Source organism: Lemur catta, chromosome 10, assembly GCF_020740605.2.
Source record: "Lemur catta isolate mLemCat1 chromosome 10, mLemCat1.pri, whole genome shotgun sequence".
Lineage (NCBI taxonomy): Eukaryota > Metazoa > Chordata > Mammalia > Primates > Lemuridae > Lemur > Lemur catta.
In genome coordinates, this window is record NC_059137.1 from 66,412,931 (window position 1) to 66,430,252 (window position 17,322).

The 17,322-nt window shown below is 41.9% G+C and overlaps 1 protein-coding gene across 1 annotated transcript in view; it reads right to left on the reverse strand.

Moving 5' to 3' along the window:
- Positions 1-17,322, reverse strand: part of TRPM3 (transient receptor potential cation channel subfamily M member 3) — a 504,274-nt gene that overhangs the window by 95,245 nt on the left and 391,707 nt on the right. The window contains exons 11-13 of the mRNA XM_045563926.1: positions 6,004-6,104; positions 4,488-4,622; positions 1,416-1,466 (exon numbers count right to left, since the gene is read on the reverse strand). Coding sequence (XP_045419882.1) covers positions 1,416-1,466; positions 4,488-4,622; positions 6,004-6,104 — 287 coding nt within the window. The remainder of the gene's footprint in view (positions 1-1,415; positions 1,467-4,487; positions 4,623-6,003; positions 6,105-17,322) is intronic.

The window sequence follows — 17,322 nt, forward strand, 5'->3', positions numbered from 1 at the left end:
AGCCTGTTTCCCTTGCTTTGAAAGAACTGCAGGTGTCACTCACAGACGAAAGATCCTTCATTAAGGGTGTGTGGAGATGGGGGGAAAATTACAAGGGCCAAAGGAGGGAGGTTTTGGGGGCTTTTTTTGTTTTTATTGTTATGCCCTTTATTCATTCTTAGCAAAGGTCCAGAAGGTTAATAGGTACATTATTAGCAGCGCCAGGGCCTTTGCTTGGCCTTTTGAAGGAAAAATAAAAACAGCTACAGGATGCCCAAAGGTAAATTCTAGCCAATGACTGCCTACGAGATGAAGGGATTATACTCTATTTTTGACCTCACTTTGTAGCTTTCTGTGAGTATGTCCTGTCGATTTTGGTGAAGAATTGCTACAAAGTGGCAACAGTGGTATATATGTGCGTGTAAGAGTAGGCACATACTTACAGGGTAGGGTAAATGCCATCATTTATTTTGTCCTTTGGTGTTAAAACGTCACCTTTTGGGATAGGTTCATGGGTTCAGAACCCAAGCTACCTCTGAAGGAGATTATATGGGGCAAAAGAACAAGCACTTGGCTAAGATTAAACATAATCTCTCTGCACCTCATTCTTCTCTTCTTTAAATGGGAATAATACTATGCAATAATAATAAAATAATAATTCGACTTCATAGAATTGTGGGGATTAAATGTGTTAAGATGCATCTAAAGCTTCTATCAATGCTATATATGCACCTCGTCATCACTAACTCATAGCTATTATTTTATTATTATTAATTAAAGGAACTGAACTCTAATCTAGCTGCTCACTAACCACTTAATACAGTTCTCACCTCCTTGTATTTCAGCCTCTTCATCTGTCAAAGGAGAATAATTCTACCTGATCCATCCCTACCAGCTTTTTTTCCCCATTAAATGAGATGATGAGTGAGAAAAAATATTGTGGAAAAAATAGAGTGTTAGAAGAATGGAATACATGTATGTGCTTTAGTCTCTGTTTTCTGAAATTTCGGGAGCTATGCTTACTACACACCATGTAATGCTAGACGTGATATTGTATCAGGAGCTGGCAAATGAAGATAACCTTTTATGGCCAGCCAGGCAGCATGGAAGCCAGCTCCCCAAGCAGTGAGGGGCATATGGAAAAATACAGGTAATGGCATAAATCCACCAGGCACGGAGGAAAGCCTAGAGGTCCACGACCCAAAAGCATTATGTCCAACGAAAGCGTCTAAACCACGGCGGCTGGAGAGAGCACCACAGCTGCATTGTAAGCGGAGGTGTCAGAGTTAAAAGACACACGCACACACGCTGTTCGGAAATGACGGGGTCTGGCAGGGACAGGAATACTCTGGCAGCTCATGCAAAACAGAAGCACTTTCTAATCACAGGAAGCAGTGAAGACAGGGCCTCTGACCTGCGGTCGAGAGGGTTCTTACCTTTTTGACATCCCTGACCAAGTGGTACAATGTATTTGAGGGCCCATGTCTCTGAAAACAATAGAGAAGAATCAAACGGTTTTGCTAGTCAGGGGCTCTAACTGGCAAGGCAAGAAGGATCTGGAAGGAAGGGTTCTGGCTGGTGGAGGGCAGATCATTAAGATGGACCTTGTTCTAGTTGCTCAGTTGTACCTGTCTTTTCTAAACACATACACTGGCAGGTTTTTGGATTGTGTTTCTCCAGGAAAATGCATTTGAGGTTCTAGGTTGAAACTTTGTAAGCGAGGTTGTCAATCTTGTTGACAACCGGGCCAGAACATGCCTGCCTGAGCTAGTTTTGCAGCAGGGGGAAACAAACGGGCCTATTTACTGCATTGGAGATACACTTTGGCGCTTTGCCATTGCTACTTGTTTGTTACCCATAATGAATGAGAAATTGTCTAAAAAGCACTGGCCAACATTTTCTATAAAAAGGCCTGATAGTAAATATTTTAGACTCTGTGGGTCACACAGTCTTTATCGAAACTGTTCAACCCTGTTGTTGTCGTGTAAAAGCAGCCATAGGTGATATGTAAACAAATGAGCTTGGCTATGATTCAACAGAATTTTATTTGTGGACACAGAAAGTCAAATTCCATACAATTTTAATATGTCATAGAATATCATTCTTCTTTCATTGTTCCAACTATTAAATAATGTAAAAAAAAAAAACCCAAATTGTTAGCTTGGAGGCCATACAGAAACAGGCAGCGGGCTGGATTTGGGTGACAGTTTGCTGAAACTTGATTTAAAGAAAAAGCCACAGGCTGTTTGGGAAAAAGAGAGACTTGGAGAAAAGATGTATGTGTGCTTGAGGGAAGAGTAAAGTGAAATAAGTTGCCATTCTATGGTCTTTCAGGAATAGGAATGCTAGATAAAATACAAGATGTCTAATTACATTTGAATTTCAGATAAGCAATGGGCAATTTTAGCAAAAGCATGTGCCATGTAATATTTGGGATATACTTACACTAAAAATTGTTTGTCATTTACCTGAAATTCAAATTTAACCAGATATCCTGTATTTTGATTTGCTAAATCTGATGACGTTATTAAGGATCTAAAATAGTGATAGCAAATCCTTAAGCATAGTTGCAACACATTCAAGTACTGAGACAATTCCTGTAAAATGCCTCATCCTCCTGCCCATTCATGTGAACATACTCATCGGAACTCTTTTTCCACCAAGGGGATGGGGGGTGCTGTATTGTGTAGTGACTGAACATGCAGACTTTGGCGTCAGGGTGCCTGGCTCCAAACCTTGCTCTGCCGCTGACCGGCTCTGAATACAGGCGAGCTGCATAACTGTGACTCAGTTTTCGTCATCTCTAAAATGGGAATGATGATACCACTTTATTTGATGGGGTGGTTATGAGGGTTAGATGATACAATGTTAATAAATCCATTAAAACAGTGTTTAGCACTCAATAAATGCTAGATACTATTATTATTGCATATGATATATCTAAAACATATAATAATATATAATATTACTGAGGCCAGTCACTATCCTGTATCCCTTGTCTACACAGTATTCCAAGTACCACCACCAGTTGATTGGATTGATGGAATCTACCAGCCTTTGTCTTTCTAGAACTTTCCTGCTTCTTTCCTTTCTTTTGAAATCTTTGGAATTTTGGAATAAATCACTCTACTCCCTTGGTTCTCTAATTGATGTGCCATTCAACTCTGTCTTATTTTATTTTTTAAAAGAAAACCCTATTATTCTTACTGAAAGTCTCGGATGCTGAATCAGGAAAAATCTGCAGAGAAAACAGAAACCTGGAACCACTCTGCTAACCTGTTTTGTACTTCCTGCAGTGGGAATGAGATAAAGCCAGGGTGGCACCACCTAAAACTTGCCCTGTCTGGGGACAGGTAATAAGCTCTATCCTGCTGAGGCTGTGCATGGTGGGACAGGCATTGCAACAAATGGGAAAAATCACCTCTGAGACAGAAGTTTATGTTCAGTATTGGCTTCTTTCTTTGGAGTTTTTTGACCTTGAACAAACTAATTCACCTTGGCCTCTGCTATGGTTTGCATGTTTGTGTTCCCTACAAAAATCACATTGAAACTTAATCTCCAATGTGATAGTACTAAGACGTGGGGCCCTTAGGAGGTGGGGCCGTTTTGTCCTTCCATCCCTTCTGCTATGTGAGGACAAAGCATTGGTCTCCTCCGGCAGATGCAAAAACAAGGTTTCCTTTTGGAAGCAAAAAGCAGCCTTTACCAGACACTGAACCTGCTGGTACATCGATCTTAGACTTCCTAGCCTCCAGAACTGTGAGAAATAAATTTTGGTTGTCTATAATTTCCCTAGTCTCAGATATTTTGTTATAGTAGCACAAATGGACTAAGACAGCCTCAGTTTCCTTGTCTGTTATATGGGGGAAAACAATGTCTGCTCTTCAAACTTCATTGGATTTTTGTGTCAGCTCAGAGCCAATCATTTAACTTATTGAACGCTCTCAGCAACTTCATAAACAATAGTTTCACCGATGATTACTTGTTGGTATCCTCGTAAGTGCAGTAGCAAATTATTACAAAACTAAAAAGAAAAATATATTTGAGTAATTCCAAACAAGAGATATTTTATATTTTATTCCACTATTGTGGAAAAAGGATGAACTTCATAGCTCTGAGGGTAACAAAATGGTGCAGGGTACTTAATTGGCCTCCTTTGATGCTCTGAGTTAAATCAATCCTCCTCTGCTAATTGGCTCAAACACCCTCTGGGCTTACGGAATGAACTCTGTTCTAATTTCCAGAGCCTTGTGGTCTTATGTAAGAATATGAGGACAATATCCTTAAGTTATCACATTTTTGCCTTAGATGCTGACAACTGAGCAGCTAAAACAAGTGGAATCTTGGTGACTTGGTGTTTGTCACCTACGTAGGTCTAAGGGAGTATTTGTGAAGAATGTTCCATGCATTTGGAAGGGATGGGGAAAGAGACTCACAGGCATGTAGGGGGCAGGAGAAAGGTAAAACAAAAAACAGAGAAAATAAAAAGTGCCTTAGTTTGGCCCTACCGTATTGTACAATTCCTCTAGTCTGGAGATGGTGAGAAAACGGTGCATGCTTACTCCATTCTCTATGAGCAATTTCACAAAATCCACTCTGTCCAGAACTAAGGCATCCAACATGGCTTGCTCCAAAGACCCCACCTGTGAATCAAGTCACTGAGTTAGTCTGTCCCAGGGTCTTGGGATGCAGTTCTTTGGCGTTCACCTGAACAGCTTAGGAAGGGATGTCTTTGACATCCGGTAAGCCTTCAGCTCGTCCAAGAACATGCTAGCAAGACTGTTCACAGCTCTGCTTTTGGGACTGCCCCAGCCTCTCCTGTATTTGGGGGCCTGTCTTTGCAAATAGAAGTGAAAGATTTCTAGTTCCAAAAGCTATTTCTTCCCCGAATCTCTTTCTTGTACTGGACCCTGAGAAAGTGTAAGGGTTTAGAAGGTTTTCTCCTCACAATTCTCTGACCAAACTTTTGCAACACCAGGGAAGTGCTGAAGTGGGCAATGTGCAGTCTTCATTTTCAGCATCCTTAGGCTCTGAGCGAGACCCCTGGCTGACTTGAGACCTAAGGGACCTAAGTAGATGCTGCACTCTGTGCAGAAGTGGGCAAGACCAGGACAAGATGGTGTCACTTAACTAAGAAAAGAATAGCCTACTTTCTGGAATTGCCACTGGCTAGGATTTTTATTTAATTCCTTTCACAAAAACTTCATAGTGTCCAGACTCTGACACATCTTTCCATACTAACAATCCACTGGCACTAAATGCAGACAGGTGCTCAATCCCAGGCAGAAGCTCTCTGGGGGAAAGGAAGGGTTAAAAAGACCTGCCCGTGAGTGGTGTGATTCCAGGAACAGAAATCAAATTTCAGGTTGCTGGGTTGCCTCCTGTGGACGCGTGTGCATATACCGCCCAATGGCTGATTTTCCAAGTTTTTATTTTTGGTAGAGGCAATTGAGGGAAACAGACCAAGAACGGTTACATAAAGTATTGGTTCCCTAGTGTTGTTCTTTTCGAACAGGGAGGACCTGTGCTCAGCCACCAGGACCAGATGGCACTTGCCGAGGGAAGCCTGCTAATTCTGCATCCTGAGGTGTGACCCAGCCATAAACCAGCAGGAGGTGCCACCACTTGGGCAGCGAACGCTTCCTTTTGTCCCCATTAAGGACAATCAGAAATAAACTGCTAATTCCACTCCTTCCTTAATTTTAATCAATACAACTTTGTTTTTTCTTTTTTTCAGATGTACTAAAAGAAATAGTATCATTTGCAGCTGAAAATTGCTATCAAGGGCCACTGAGAGAGATGGACATGTTTGCAGTTTGGCGTTGTGGTTAGTTGTAATTTCCACTAGGTGGCAGTGTTTCCCCAAATATGAGAAAGGGAGCCCAGGTGAGGGGCTGTGCGGCAAAGGAACACTTTCCATCCTAAAGAAAAGGTAGTAGTTTCCCGAGCCGATCTCAGATGCTTCTTAAACAAATACCCTTGCCCAAGCAAGAGGGCTTTCAGGGGTGACAACATATACTCTACCGGCCACTGTTGCCCATAAATAAAGATCTGGCTGCGAGCGATGTCCACTCTGTTCCAGGCTAAAGCTAAGCTCAGTTGGTCTGGGGCCGAGGCATTGGCTCCTGTGTGCAGACAAACGGGAGAAAAGAATGGAAGAGAGAAAACAACAGTCAGTTATCATACCAAGAAGACTCACTCCATCACTCTGCCCCTGACCCCTCTTCCCGCAGAGCAGACTCGGCTAGACAGGAGGGTTTCTCAGCCTTGGCACTATTGACATTTTTGGGCAAGATAATTGTTTGTCTTGGGGGCTCTCCTGTACATTACAGATAATAAGTATTATTATTACTATGTTTTAAAATTTTTTTAAAAGAAGGTCTTTGAAAGACCCCATGCTTTTTCGATACACAATTGTACATATTTATGGGGTGCATGTGATATTTTGATACACGTGTATGAGTACATCGTAGATTATTACTAGGGTACCAGGACTCAACCCAGTAGATGCCAATAGCACCTGCCACCCCCATCCTCGTGGACATGACAATTAAAAACGTCTCCAGACATTGCCAAATGCCCCCAGGTATGAAGGGAGGCGAAATCAGCCTGTTGAGAACCACCGTTCTACAGCCTGGCTGGTTCCGTGGGGTCTGCAGGGCAGCAGAGCCACCTGGGCACCTGTTAGAAATGCAGACCTCAGGCCCATCCCAGACCTGCTAAACCAGACTCTGTATTTGAACAAGCTAGATCCCAGTTGATTTGTGCACACTAACGTTTGGGAAGCACTGCTGTATAACACGTCATGCTTCTGCCGGCCAATCCATTTTGCCATAGTATTTTGCATGGGGGTGGTGCTGTCATCAACCAGTGGGCCTACTTGTCCCCCTACTACACAAGAGCTCAGAAGATCTTTGAAGCAAAAGGCAGGCAAGTGGCTTAGGTTTGCTTTTATTTGAGAGTAGAAACCATTGGAACAATTTCCCAGTTTCCCATTAATTCTCCAGCCTCTGCCTCTAGATCTATGCTGTTCACATGTGGGTATTTAAATTAAAATGAATTAAAATTAAATAAAATTACAACTTTAATTCTTCAGTCACATTAGCCGCATTTCAAGTGCTCAATAGTCACATGTGGCTAGTGGCTTTTGAAGTGGAGAGCACAGACAGGAAACATTTCCATCATCGCAGGAAGTTCCACCGGGACGGAGCTGGTCTAGATGCGAGTGTCCTGTCCATAAATGCCACCTGCCAGGCAGCTGGACGTGGAGGCAGCACGGGGGGTACGGAGAACATTGGGTTACAGTCAGGGGATCTGAGTCTGCCATTGCGTGACTGCGTCAGACTGGAATCCTCTAAGCCACTGTTTTATTGTCTGTGAAACGGGGACAAGATTATCCCATTTACATGGCTGAGATGTTGGGAGACTGCAATGAGATCCTATGAGTGAGTTAACACGTAAATAGGTTTTCCACAATTCGCCAACACCCTCTGCGCACTGAGGAAGACAGACTTTTCCCAACTTAATGGATATCCCACCAGCTGGGGAGAAGGGCAGAGAGACAGCTCTCCTCCTCCCCGCTCAGAGTTTCTCAGCACCTGACATGTGCTAGGCAAAGTACTGGGCACTTCCAGTGTTGTCGTATGTAATGTCCCAAATGGTCCCGGGCACTGGGGCTTACTGTCTCCCTTGGACAGACGAAGACACTGAGACCCAGAGAGGCTGGAGTGAGCAAAGGTCAAACAGTGCCTAACAGAAGATAGAGGGAACAAAGGGTCTTCGTGGCAGCCCTAGTGAGCTCCTCCTTCATTCCATCACTGCTGCTTCCGATGTCTGGGAAGGAAGGAGGGTTAGCAAATGTATCCAACAGCAGTGGAGGCCAGAAGCGATGAGGTGGGAGCAGGGTTCCTGGTGATTAAGCGAGATCAGCGACTCAAATGCAACTTTCATGCATGTTGGAATCACCTGGGGAGAGCTGCTCAGGTGCACCCCATACCAATGAAATCATACTGCTTGGTTTGGGATCCAGGCACCGATAATTTCTAAAGCCCTCCAGGTGTTTCCAATGTGCAGTTGGGAACCGTGTGCTATATATCCCCTTTCCCGCTTACCTTCGCCTCTTCCCTCTGGGCTCTGAGATACTGACATTAAGAATTCGGCACAGTGTTCGCTAGATGAGCACTTCTCAAATTTGAGGATGCATAAGGATAACCCTGGAACTTTCCAAAACACAGGTTCTTGGGTTCTAACTCCAGATGTTCTGATTCAATAGCTCTGGGGCGGGGCCTGAGGCTCTGCATTTCCAGCAAGCTCCCAGGTGATGCTGCTGCTACTGATCTGGGACCACACTTTGAATGACAAGGCCTCAGAGAGCTGTGGTGCTATGTTCCCTTCACAGGTTGAAGAGCATTTCTGATTCTGGTGTCTACACCAGAATTGATGGGTTCAGTACAAATCACATACTGGGAGTAAATTGATGAGTGTTTGGAATGATGAATTTTAATTCAGTTTTCACCAGGAATTTTCCATTAAGAAAATTATTATCGCCTCAGATAACAATAGGGACTGTACACTCATACCAGGGTAACTGCATACACAGTGATAAACAGAAATGTGTCATAATGTACTGTCATCAATGTGGAGAGAAAAAGAGGTGAAGGCTCCTTGAAATGGCACTTGGAAAGGTAGCACTTTAGACATTCCTCTCCTTCTTTAACGGGTCCATTGGGCGGGCGCTGACTTGCTGGAATGATTTAATCATTCCTTTTGGCATTTGTGTGTCACAAATTTGTATGTCACCCAAGTCAATAATAGCAGCACGAACCTGAACGAGAACACATAGCAGGAAGCAGGTGCTGGGGGCAAGGCCAGCTGCAGGCCGGAATGTAATTAGCGAAGTGTCAAGTGAAAGCATGAAACCAATGAGTCTTGACTTTTCAAAAATGGAAAATGCATCACTCAGAATGGGCCTGGGCGACAGTTTGGATCAGCGGTTCTCAACCAGGGTGACCAACCATCTTGGTTTTCCTAGTACAGTGGCAGTTTTAGCACTGAAATTCCTGCATTCTGGGAGATGCCTCAATCCCAAATAAACTTGGGTGACTGGTCACACTATTCTCCACTGTGGTTGTGCAATGGAATTGCCTAAAGAACTTTCGTTATACTCATGCCTGGGACGCACCCCCCAGAGATTCTGGTTCAATTGGTCTTGGGTGTCGCAGTTTTTAAAAGGTTCCCAGGTTATTCTAATGTGAAGATAAGAGTAAAAACTTCTAGCATAGATAATATATGTTCATTCATTTATTTATGCATTCAAAGATACTGATTTCATGCCTTCTTCTATGGCAAGCACTAAGCCAGTATGAAGACCTGGATGAATAAGACAGAATCCTTTGTCTTGACAGCTTACATCCTAGAGGAACAGAGAGGTCTGTAATCAAATATACCACCTTGTACAATAATTAATCTGCTCAACAGATATTTATTGAACACCTTCTGTTCCGGGAACTGTTTTGGCATTGAATATCCAATGGTGAACCAGATAGCAAAGGGAACCCTCTTCACAGAGCTTACATTCTACTGGTGGTGGGGCAGCACTCAGAAAATAAACCAATGAATGAATAAGCCGTGTCTTTTCAGACTGTGTAAGTGCTATGAAGGGGCAGTGCTACCCCCAGGGTATGTGGGACATGTGTCTATATAAACAAATCAATGTGGCAGCACCATTCTGGCCACCCAATCTTGCATGTTCCTGTGACAAATATTGTCCCAGCCAGCTGGAGCCATCTGCTGGCCAGCCTGCCCTCCTGAAGTGAGGGCTGGACATGGAGTCATTGGGTAAGCTCATAGGTACAAGTGTGAAAGTTCTTTGGGACATCCTGGTTGATTCCACATGGGAAGAAGAGGGTTAAAAACTGCTCTGAAGTATTGAAGTGGATCTGGAGTCCATGCAGGTCCTGGTTTGGGCTCGAGGGGTGGATCTTTCAAAGCAGCAATCTAGGGGATAGTGACCAGGGTGGGGGAGGACAGCTCTGTTAGAATGAGGAGACAGGAGGCCTGCCGGAGAGTAACATCTGAACTGAGACCTAAGTGATGAGAAAAAGCCAATATGCGAAGAATTGTGGGAAAAGCATTCCAGGAAAAGGAAACATCAGGTGCAGAGACCCTGATGTAGAAATGAATACAAGCTGGTATAAGACATCATATTATAGTTTTATTATTTTCTCTTTCTGCAGGAGGTCAGGGAAGACTTAAGTGAATAAATAGTAACCACATGGGTTTTAAGGGGTTAGTTTAGTAGACAAATGAGACGAAGAAATGCATTCCTAAAAATGGGAACAGTGTATGCAGGGACTGGGGGAGTGAATAGTACAGTGTATTTGAGAAATTCATGGGAAGACACTGTACCTATATGCTTGTGGTGCGGTGTGGGTTAGAAGCAGAGAGAGATGAAGCTAACATGGAAGGATTTGTAAATGATGTGGAAGAGTTTCCCCTTTACCCTGAGGGCACAGGAAACTGCTTTGTCTTTGACACAATGCAGTCAGATTGTGTCTTAGAGAAATCCCTTTGGCAGCGCAGTGTGGAGGGTGTATTTGAGGGGCATTGCGCTGGCATGGCATTGCGCTGGCGTGAGGAAGAGTAGTCAGGAAAGCTTTGCAATATTCTAGGAAAGGGATAATGAGGACCTGAAAGAGAAGCTGGTACAAAGGGATGTTTAGAAAGCAAAATTGATGGCCTTGGGTGATATATTTAAAGTGAGGAACAAGGGAGTAAGAGAAGTCAAAAGTAGTCTTGTCTCTAGCTTGGAAGCCCAGGTATATAAGGGCCAACTGAGATTGGCAATGGAAGATAAAAATAAGCTTTTTTTTTTTTTTTTTGAGCAGCAACATTTTATTCCTGAATATATTGGGCTTGATGCATCAATACAGAGCCATTGTACATTGAGGTCTGGAGCAGGGGACAGTCAGAGTTGAAGACAGAGATTTGGGAAACATTAGCATGAAGGTGACAAGAACAAGAGGGCAAAGAATGGACAACTGAATAAAACGAATATTTAAAAGGGATGAAAGTAAAACAAATCATTAGAAAGGGACCACCAAAAACAGTCAAAGAGATAGGAAGAGAACCCAGAGGTCATGGTCTTTCTATCTTTCTTTCCTCATCCTCTCAACTTTTTTTTTTAATAATTTCTATATTATATGGCAAGTAACAATTACATTTCTTTCTGTTAGTCAAATTCCTATTTTTGTTTTTATCTTAGTTCTATTAGATTCTAGTATCAATGGTCATAATTAGGGTTTTTTTCTTGGTTTTTTGTTTTTGTTTTTGCCGGAGTGTAGTACCCAAGCATTTCTTGGTTGGTAGGTTGGATTGTTTTCTACTAGGATTTTCCAAGAAGAATGTATGAGAATAATATTGCCAGAGTTCTAGAATATTTCAAACTGCTTTTCCAGTAGTCTTTATAGTTGAATGATATTGGCTCAATATAAAATCTGTTGCTCTATTGTCTCCTGGCATTGAATGTTATTGTAACATTACCTAAGGCCACCTTTATTTTCCCCCTCATAAGAGACTTGATCATTCTGTCTGGTGGCCCAAAGTATACTTTATTTTTCTTTCAGGTTTAGTAACTTTACTGGGATATATCTGGGCATTGATGATTCTGGATCATTGATGATTTCCTGGCATAAGGTGGCTCTTCCCATATCTAGGTCAAGTTTAAATTTTTTTTTAAATGAAAACATTCCTAAATTATATTTTTTAATTATGTAATTATATTTTATAATATTTGCTATGATCCATTATTTTGGTTTTCTTCTTTGGAGACATCAGTTATGCTTATGTTGGATCTCTGTTTTCTGTCATATAATTTCTCTTTAATTCTCATTCACTCATTACCTCCATTTCATTTCATTTTTCTTTATATTTCTATTCTCTGTGTCCTGCACTGAGTTTTCCACATTGTTTGATCTTGCACCATTTCTCATTTTCATCTGCAATTCTGTGATGATCTTATTTTTTCCCCTGCATGTCATTCCTGAGTGCTGCTCACATTTTATCTCCTCTTGCTGCCCCATCTGCTCTTACCTGAATTTTGGTATTCCAACTTTGAAGTATTTCTTCATAGATGAACACTTCACTAAGATTTAACATTTTTAAATTTTATGTTACAATATTTATTCATAATGTTCATCTGTTTCCTAGAAACATTTTTATAAAGAGTATTCTTCTGTTAATACATTTGGCTCTTTTATTATTTTTTCTTACAACATCTCTGTAGGTAGTCTATGCTAATCCCTCTTTATTATTTATCACTTAATGAGTATTCCAGGCTAATTATTATCACAACTGGAAGGCTTTCTTCTAAGCTACTACAAAGTCAGACTCCCTCCTGCAAGCAAGGCTTATCTGCATACTTCAGTACGTAGCCCACCTCCTCTATTGCTACGTACTAAGCAGGGCCAGGACCGACTCCTGCCACCATCCAACTCACTCTTGTTCTTGCACACACTGTTCTGAACAACGGAGAAAACTTTGCATCTTAGGGTGTTATTCATGTCCAGGCATGACATTTTTGTTGGTGCTTTCTGAGGACTGCCACTGCTGATTCCTCTCTCCTCAGCTTGTACCCCTTCCTCCCACATAGTTCCTGCATATACACATATTTGGGATTTACTTCCTAGTTTCACCAAAAATGCAGTTTACTTGATTTTTCTTTTCCCTCCCTTTTCCTATTAGTTCTCAAAGCTCTCTAGGATAAGAAGAAAAGGATGGTGAGTATATATAGTCATGCCTATATTGGCAGTCCTGAAGGATTTTGGAGGCAGAAGAGTGTCTTGATCAGAGCTTTGCATTGGGAGTATTCCTCTGTTTGAAGCATGGAGGATGGACAGGATACGAAGCAGGAAGATCCCTTAAGAGGCCATTGCAATAAATCAAATCAGAACCCCTGAGGGCCTGATGGTGCTGAGCAAGGAAGGAACAGAAGGGATAGACATGATGATACTGTGGTGGCGAAAAACGCTCAGAATTAGCAAGAGCTTCCTCCAGGCTTTGAGCCTAGGTAACTGAAGAGATAGTGGCTACATGAACAGGAATGGGGAAATCAGGTAGAAATAAACTTTTGGGGGAAAAACAATTCATTTGTTTTTATTGTTATTGTTTGTTTTTTAAGACAGTTAATGTGATTGAATGTGAGGTGCCTAGTGACACCCAAGGGAGCTGTCCAGTCGGCAATCAGAAAGGGGTGCAGGGAGGGAAGCCAGGGTGGGAGGAAAATCTAGAGGTTTTCTGTAAATGTGACATTTGAAGTCAGGGTACTTCATACACTTGGCAGAAGGTGAAGGGAAGAAGTAAGAGGGTCTAATGAAGGAGACAAAGGAGTGGTCAGAAAGGCAGTATACTCAGGATCTCTGACACGAAGGAAAGGTAAAAAATAAATATAATTATCATGATGCAGCGAGAGCCAATTACATGCTGGCCATGTTACATGCATTGTCTCATTTAATGCTCATGAAAAATCTGTACAGAATATCTTTATCCCCACTTTGCTGATTGGAAAATAGGCTCCGAGAGGTGAAGTAACTCATAGTGCCAGGCTTGAAACCGAGGTCTTCCTTTAAAGTAGGAAAGAGTTGCAGTAAGAAGTAGATAAAGTCAACACTGTCAAAGTTGCTGAGAGGTTCTGGAAACTGGTCATTGAGTTTAGAAGACCATTTAGAATCTTCAGGAGTATGGAAAGTTGTGTGAGTAAACTGGGTGGAGTAAAATATAGAAGGTAAGAGTTTTCAGAGCAAATGAATGAGTCAAGAACTTAGAGTGGGAGGAGATGAGGAAGGTTGTAGGGAGGCAGACCCAGACTACCTTTCGGAGTTTGATGGTTAAGAGGAGAAAAGTTAATGGTACCTTGAGGGGCTTGGTGGAGAGGAGCCAGGGTCTTCTTAGGTGACGGGGGCTGAAGGTATTTGTAGCAGAAGGGAAAATACCACTGGAAAGGGGGACATTGAAAGTGTAAAAAGAAAGAGCAAGCACGTGATGGGTGGGACCCCGGAGCACCGAGGCCAGGAAGTACTTTTAGCTCAGAAGAGAGGTCTTCAGAGGGAGGAGGAAAAGCAAAGAGAATGAAGCAATTAACATTCATGAGTGGAAAAGGATGCGAGGAAGGGAGCTTGGCTGAACCTGAATGTTGTGAGTGATGAGAGAGGATGCCGTCTGCTAAGGGTGAGAGGGGGCAGCGACTTGGAGGGAGTGGAGGAACCTGGGAATGTGCTAGAGAATAAGACTTAAAGGATGAGGGGATTGCAGACTAGAGTTAGGTCCCACCTGAGAAAAGACATCACACATATGTTATGGCACCGCTGCATATGTGTTGCAGGAAATATGCATTTGGGGACTTGAGCATCAGTGTTTGGGGGAACTTTTTTAAAAAACACCTTGAAGGTTGCTAAATGCTTCAGTGAGTTGTATTCGACTTATTTCCATCAATTTACTTTATCTGTAGATGTTGCAACTAAATATGATAGGGCCTAAGGCAGTTAAAATCCATCCTTTTATTAAAAGACATCAGATTCTCTACCTATATGAAGATCACCAAGGTGGAAGGAAACTAGCCCCGTCACATGACTTGGGTTGCTAGGAGACGCCTTGGCGGGTCTCCCACAGTGGAGACGCTGCCTGCCCTGGGTGAGCCTCTCTTAGGAATGTGGGTTCTACATGGAGAAAAGCCGTAATAAAGGCCTGAAACATACACATAGAAAAGTAGATGAGGTCTGTGTATAATTTATTCTTTGTTCTATTTTCTTGCCCTGAATGATAACTATCTCCTCTTGGTAAAAATAACTTTAGCTGAATCCCCGGAGAAAGTTAAAAGGAATCAGGAAAATTTGAATTAATGTTAGCTGGAGAAATTCCTATTTGGCTTATAGGAGACAAACAAAACAGGCAACTCAGTGAGATGAAGCTCTCTGTGGGAAGACAGGGTTTTCTTTGTTGGCGTGTCTTTAATAAATGAGAAAGATAATAACTAACATTTCTTTCACGCTTGGCTTGTGCCAGGCACTGTTTCTAAGTGTTAATGAGTCAAATTCTCACAACAGCCTAGAAGGTGCCATTATCCCCATTTTACATACGAGGAAACCAAGGCACAAAACGTTGTCCAAGTTCAAGTAGCTAGGAAGGCCCAGAGATGAGACTCAAACCCAGGCAGTCTGGTTTCAGAGCTGAAATTCTTGACGTCTTCATTTTACTGCCTCTGGGGTTAGGAAAGGGGAATCCGGTCAGCCTTTTGGGAAGAGAGCTGGATTCCCAGAGAGGCCCGTTTCCTCCGCAAATTTCACTCAACTCCAGTTCTTTGCCAACCTTTATTGCAGGTATTGGGAAAACAGGGTTGGACCAAAGTCTCTACCCTCAGGGAGGAAAAAAAATGTGTATACACACACACACACACACACACACACACATATATATACAGAGAGAGAGAGAGAGAGAGAGAATTTTTCCCCCACCTGAGTTCTATTTTGGGTTCTATTAGTGAGTCTCTCTTTTGGACAGAATCCTCTCAAAGCTACCTAAACATCTATGCCAGTTTCTGAAGTGACTCAAAATGAACTCATTGTTCTTCATTTCCTCTGGAAGAGCAAATACAGATTCTAAGTTGGACTCCACCCACACATGCCAGCCCCATTGATCCCAACCACTCCATCCTGATTGAAACCCCTCCCTGAGAAGCATAAATTAAACAGCTATGCTGTAAAAATGAATACCTACAAAACAGGTGATATTTATTTTATAATCACCTACTTAGGTGATATTTATTGTATAAAGAGATTCTCTCTTTCACAAAGGTATTTGAATTTGTATGAGCAGGTAAAGATGATGCTATTCAAAAGGTACAGTTTACAAATACATTTGAAGGAAGTTACTGATTAGATAAAATGGTGTTTACCTGTAAAAGCAAAATGAACCCTGTTTGGACACTATAATATCGTGTTTATTTGGAGGTTCTGATTTTCAGTATTAATAAGATTTTTTAAAGGTAAATTCCTCTAAAAATGAACTGGTGTACTATTTATTTTGTAATTCTCCAGGCTATGTGTTAGATACAGTAGGCTTGGATTTGTCTGTGGCCTGCCAAAGGCATTCTGAACTGCAGCAGTGCATTTCGAACGCTGCCTCTGAAATAACGTTTCCCCTGAACACAGGAGTCTCTTTCATTTGAGACTTTTTAGTATTTAGTTTACACTTTATATTATGGTCTGTACTTCTACCATATTTCGAGATTGTTTTACACATCTTTAAGGACTTCGTAGCACTTAAGATAATGCCTTGTACCCAGTAGATGTGCCAGGTTTTAGGCCAATTGTCCCTGATGTTAGGACCAACACACGCTGGCTTCTTGGAGAACTGAAGAGATACCAGCCAAATGGCAGCTGTCTGACTCAGTTCTCTGATCCATGTCAGGCTACCCCTGATTGGATAGCATAGGAGAGATGAGTATAAATACAGGCCACAACAACTTCTTTGGGGGAAGGAGAAAGTGTACTGATTTTATTTATTACCAGTGGGGGCTTGGGAACGTTACTTAACCTCTCCAAGACTTAGTTTCTTCATATATAAAACAATGTCAATAATATCTTCCTGAAAAAGTCACTTGGAAGATTAAATAGGATAATAAATGAAAAAAGATGCTTTATAAAAAAAATTAAAGCACTGTGCACTTATTTTTACTGTCTTACAAATGCCTGACAATCAATTGATCAGGTGAATAATCACAATTTAATAAATTTAGCAGGTTAATAATGCCATTGCCATGCAGACACTTCTGGATGGAGAACAGTTACCAGCCGGGTTATTATTTTGGTTTCTACTGTGGTCGATGTGAATGATTAGGTGTCACTGAATTTTCATAAAAAGATGCTTACTGTATAGTGAAGCAGTAGTTTTCAGAATTAAGTACAGATAGTGCCTGAATCACCCAGGGCACACACACGTATAAGAATTGCTGATGAGTATTAGGAGTGGTTCTCCGACAGAGCTTAGGGAGTCAGTCAAATGCTACCTTCTGTTGAGGCTTTCGCTGTGGACACTCCCCTAGGTGAGTTGAAACTTGCAGAAGCTCAGATATAAACAAGATGAAGTAAATTTGTTGCAATGCAAGTGTCTGAATTTAGACACAGAGGCTATGTTTGGATTGTAAGAATGTGATTATTTTGTAGGAACTTAATTTGAGAGGATTGCTTGTGTATTTTTGCCTGGGCAGCCTTGGCCATAGACATTGGATATTTTCCTTAAAAGCTATAACCACGTCCAATTAATGAAGTACCTCTGGCACTTTCCTCACGC